The sequence below is a fragment of the Halichoerus grypus genome, chromosome 6, assembly GCF_964656455.1.
Source record: "Halichoerus grypus chromosome 6, mHalGry1.hap1.1, whole genome shotgun sequence".
In the NCBI taxonomy this organism is placed as follows: Eukaryota; Metazoa; Chordata; class Mammalia; order Carnivora; family Phocidae; genus Halichoerus; species Halichoerus grypus.
Genome location: NC_135717.1, coordinates 4,978,363 through 4,983,097, shown reverse-complemented (window position 1 = coordinate 4,983,097; position 4,735 = coordinate 4,978,363). Strand labels below are relative to the sequence as shown.

General features: G+C 47.5%; 1 protein-coding gene across 6 annotated transcripts in view; it reads right to left on the bottom strand.

Annotated features, from left to right (window-relative positions):
- Positions 1-879: 879 nt before the first annotated feature.
- EIF2AK1 (eukaryotic translation initiation factor 2 alpha kinase 1) overlaps positions 880-4,735 on the bottom strand; it is a 30,888-nt gene continuing 27,032 nt past the window's right edge. For 5 of the 6 annotated variants that reach the window (XM_036123597.2, XM_078074316.1, XM_036123598.2 and 2 more), the window contains exons 14-15: positions 3,844-4,077; positions 880-1,235 (exon numbers count right to left, since the gene is read on the bottom strand). In XM_036123597.2, the coding sequence (XP_035979490.1) occupies positions 1,098-1,235; positions 3,844-4,077 (372 nt within the window). In that variant the 3' untranslated portion in view covers positions 880-1,097. The remainder of the gene's footprint in view (positions 1,236-3,843; positions 4,078-4,735) is intronic. The other variant, XM_036123599.2, reaches the window with a different exon arrangement.

The window sequence follows — 4,735 nt, the reverse complement described above, 5'->3', positions numbered from 1 at the left end:
TGTGGGTTTCACTTTATTTAAAATTCAGCCACGTCGTGGGCAGTATACCAGGACACCTGCCAGCGACGTGGCAGACATTTTTTGAGATACAGAAATGAACGTATCCCATCAGGGCCTTTAAGGAACGTAGGTTGGTGGGGAGTCAAGTGCTGAATAAAGGGGACACCGTGGGAACAGTACAGGAGCGAAAACAGGAACAGTCCCACCAGAGCTACTTTGAGATGCTTTAGATGATTTGGGGGCAAGAGGCACAAAGCTTGGAAAGGGCATGATTCTGAAGTGATGCCAAGCTAAAGGTGAAGAGAACAGAAAGGTTGGATGATGTACGCTGCGCTGCTGAGAAGCTGAAGTTGTATCTCAGGGGCAACAAAGAGCCAGCTTTTGAGCCAGGGAGTGAACTCATCAGATGTCTTTCTGGTAACTAACACGCAGCTGTCACAACTGGAACAGTCCAGCAAACGTGCAGGCCTGGGCTTGGGCAGTGACGGGGTAGGGGCACATACCTGGATCTGTGCGGTAGAACATTCTAGGGGAGGGCTATGTGGTCCAACAGGCAGAGTTTAAGGAGAAAGTGAGGATGGTGCCTAAGTCTCTCAGAGACCGGACAGTGATATTAAAAATTACGAGTCTGTGGGCGCCTGGGTGGCTCAGTCGTTAAGCGTCTGCCTTCGGCTCAGGTCATGATCCCAGGGTCCTGGGATCGAGTCCCACATTGGGCTCCCTGCTCGGCAGGAAGCCTGCTTCTCCCTCTCCCACTCCCCCTGCTTGTGTTCCTGCTCTCGCTATATCTCTGTCAAATAAATAAATAAAATCTTTAAAAAAAAAAAAAATTTATGAGTCTATGGGATACGAGAAGGAAAAGAGCAAAATAGGTTTAGCTTTTTGGTTTTTTTTAAGATTTTTATTTATTTAACAGAGAGAGCGAGCACAAGTAGGCAGAGCAGCAGACAGAGGTAGAGGGAACTTCTACAACTTTAATCGGTCTTGTCCAGGCTCACTAAATAACTATACCATTTATACCCTAACAAAGACGACATTTACATGCCAGTTGACTACTTCAAGAACTAGAAGTCCACATTCACATTTACAGAGCCTAATTAAGGCAGGACAGGAACACCCCCATCTTTCACGTCATCCTTGGCCCCTTTGTCCTGAGAAAGGAGACTCAGCTGCTTCTTTAGTTCTTCGATTTCTTTTTCTTGCTCCAGTATTTTCATCTGTAGGGTGAGATTAACCTGTCAAGAGAAAATTTTGAATTCCATTAAAATGGCCTCTTCCATTTTATTTTTTTTATTTATTTTTTTATTTTTTTAAAGATTTTCTTTATTTATTTATTTGACAGAAAGAGATATAGCGAGAGAGGGAACACAAGGGGGAGTGGGAGAGGGAGATGCAGGCCTCCCGCCGAGCAGGGAGCCCGACGCAGGACTCGATCCCAGGACCCCAGGATCATGACCCGAGCCGAAGGCAGACGCTTAACGACTGAACCACCCAGGTGCCCCGGCCTCTTCCATTTTAAATACACAGGCCAACCTCCCTTTGCACGGTGCGCCTGAATCCCAGTGCCCACAGCTGGCGGAGCTGCGCCAGCGTCGGTCGCCCGGCTCCGTAACTAACTGTCAGCACCTCAGTCCACGAAGCCTGTCACCACCAGGGGCCAGTCATCACCTGGCTCACGGCACACCCCAGGCCACGTGTGTGTTGTGTTGCCTCCGTGTGTCCTAACTGACATGTGGAACTGGCCAGCAAAGATGGAAGTGCAGCAAGCTAATGAAAAGTAAGGACGCTGGCAGCCGAATCAAATTGCACCGCGTGGTGTCAGAGAAGAAACAGGCGGCCGTGGGGTGTTGCTCCCGCCGCCAGGCACACGGGTGTGCAGCCCCAGGACCGGGCAAAGAGGACTTAGCAGAAATGAGGAAAAGGATGAAGATGTCCCAGAGAAAGTGACACCAGCAAAATTCACGTTGAAAGAACTCTCGGGGGATGGGGGGATGGGTTAGCCCGGTGATGGGTACTAAGGAGGGCACGTACTACATGGAGCACTGGGTGTTATGCACAAACAATGAATCATGGATCACTACATCAAAAACTAACAATGTGATGTGCGGTGACTAACATAATAAAATTTAAAAAAAAAAAAAGAAAAACTCTCGGAGATCTCTCACAACTTCGAAAGTGCAAAGGATACTTGACCGCTGATCCAAACTTAGAAAGGAGTGTACAGTTCACCACCGCACAGAAAAGCAGCTCACTCTGTATCCTAAGGTCTATGGTGAGATGCAGGCAGGCACTGTTTAAACCACTCTTGAACACGTAAATAAATAGTTTTACAACTTGCTTCATTTCCACATACCTCTGCAACTGACAGAGTTTTTAATGTTTTGAGAAACATTTGTAAAGGTCATGGGACAATCATAACTTCCCGTGGATTACTAAGATCCCCTTGCGTGGTCTGAGCTCAGCAGTCATTTTCACAGTCCTGTACGAATGGCCATGCAAACCAAAGACTGCCTTGTCCACACAAGTTTTCTCTCTATAGGCATGTGAAGGCTATTATATAAAAAATTCTACAAGAGAAATACCATAAATGCCAAATAACTACGCTCTCTAATAGCTAACTTAACTGGGAGTTAGAAAATCCCTTCCGTAGAAAAGAGATAAATTTAATCACCACATCTGCTGTTTCCAAAGGCTCAGAAAAGTACTACACCTACCTGTTTACCATTCAAGCTAGTAAAATTCACTGTTTTACCTGAAACTCAGTGAGCCTTAAACAGAAAATAAATCAACGGAACAGTTACCACAAAGAGCGCACAGACCAGTGTGCATCACGACGATGTCGGTATCTGCTGCACACGGGCTGCCTGCAGCCCCTCCCCAACCCCCCCCAGACTTCTCCCTTAACGGGTCTGAGCAGCCGAGAGGGCCTGAGAATTCCATCCGGTTCCCGAGGATTTTATGCTGCCGGCCTGGAGACTACACTCTAAGGACCAGCGCATCTAATGCAATGCCGCTCACACACTGTGGAGGCAAATCATTTGGGGATCTTGTTAAATGCAGATCCTGAGCTGGTATGTCTGGAGTGGAGCCCAAGACCCTATACCTCTCAAAAGCCCCCAGGTAATGCTGATGCTGCTGGTCTGGGGACTGTGCTTGCGGTAGCAGAGCACTAGGGGATCTGTGAATAGATCTTTGAATCAAGCTTTTGTTAAATCTCAGAAAGTTTCTGGAGGAACAGAATGGATGAATCGTGTTTCCAGTACTTGTAGACTGGACATGGTACTTGGCACAGTAACAACGGGCCTGGAAGGAGGGGAGGAAGGGGCTGCCCTGGGGCCCATCCCACATCACAGGACGGAAAACCAGAATCACACACTGAATGCTGAAGGACCGCAGACGGGCTGAGGCGGTCTCTGCCACCGTCACTCCAGCTCCCCCCAAGATTTCCTGCTGTCTTTTACTCTCTGGTATGTGCCCCTTTTTACTAGTAGATATGTTGTAGTGATTTATAAAAGGTTATATTTCCTAGTCAGAAAGGAAAACTAAAGCCTTTGGACTTAGCAAGAGGAAGCTAGAAAGTAGAGCCTATATATAATTACAACTTTTAGACACTGGCTGTGGTCACCTTGCTTACTTGGACTAAGGCTGTGCTTCTGGGAACTCTTGAGAATGAGCTTAATCTGGTTTCCATAAACCTTATTCTAAGCTCAACTGGGGCTCCTGGCTGGCTCAGTCCGTGGAGCGTGTGACTCTTGATCTTGGGATTCATGAGTTTGGGTGGAGAGATTACTTTACAAAAAAAAAAAAAAGAACGAAAGAAAGAAAAAAAATATATGTACATACATTTCCAGAATTTTGGAAAAGTTCGCTCTGCAGCAGCTGAAGAGCAGACGGTCTCTGAGATGCGTTCCTTCTAGTTAAGTGCTGGATATACTTGGCTTGCACGGGACACCTCTTACTGAGGGATTCAGGTATCTGACCACTTCTTAAACCTGTTAAAACGTGTACTCGCTCCATTTCTGTTCCAAACGGCTGAAAGAGCTCTAGCAGGATCACACCCAAGCTATACATATCTGACTGGAAAAGCGGGAGAGAGGTAATTTAGTAGTGAAACACAAAGGGAGACTAACATCACCATCCTCTCAAACACTAGATTTCGAAGACAGGCCGATTTACAGACCCTACGATGCAAGGCACATAGTGGGCAAGCTTACTGCTCTCAGAGGCAAGTTTCTGCCACCTAGAATCATGGCCCTGAGGGAGCGCTGTCTGGTACCGTCGCAATCCCCATCTCTTCCAAACCAAGAAGGGCATCCACGGCCACAAAGGCTGGCCGGGTGAGGGGCAGGGAGAACCCCCCGGCCCCGTCCACAGTCACTACCATACCAGTGACCCCAGCACTCCCTGAAAATCCGGGCGTGGAGCAGCCTGAGCGAGAGACGGGAGCTCCCACGTGCTGGGGCCAGCTACTGGGGTCGGCGTCCCTGCGGCCTGCTCCCCTCTGCCTCCACACACAGCGAAGCATTCTGGTAAAGTTTAAGAAACTTCATAAAATCTGTTACTTTTCCTGAAATCGTTTTTCAAGGAAGGCCTTTAACCAGGTAGGATTTGAGGAAGAGCCATGGTCTCTTTCTGCCAGTTCACGCCCAGTCACTGAAAAGCTGAATGATTCATCAAAAGGAAGAAAATTTACTAAGCTGTTACTTTGAGAAAAGGATTTCCTTTAACATTCCTT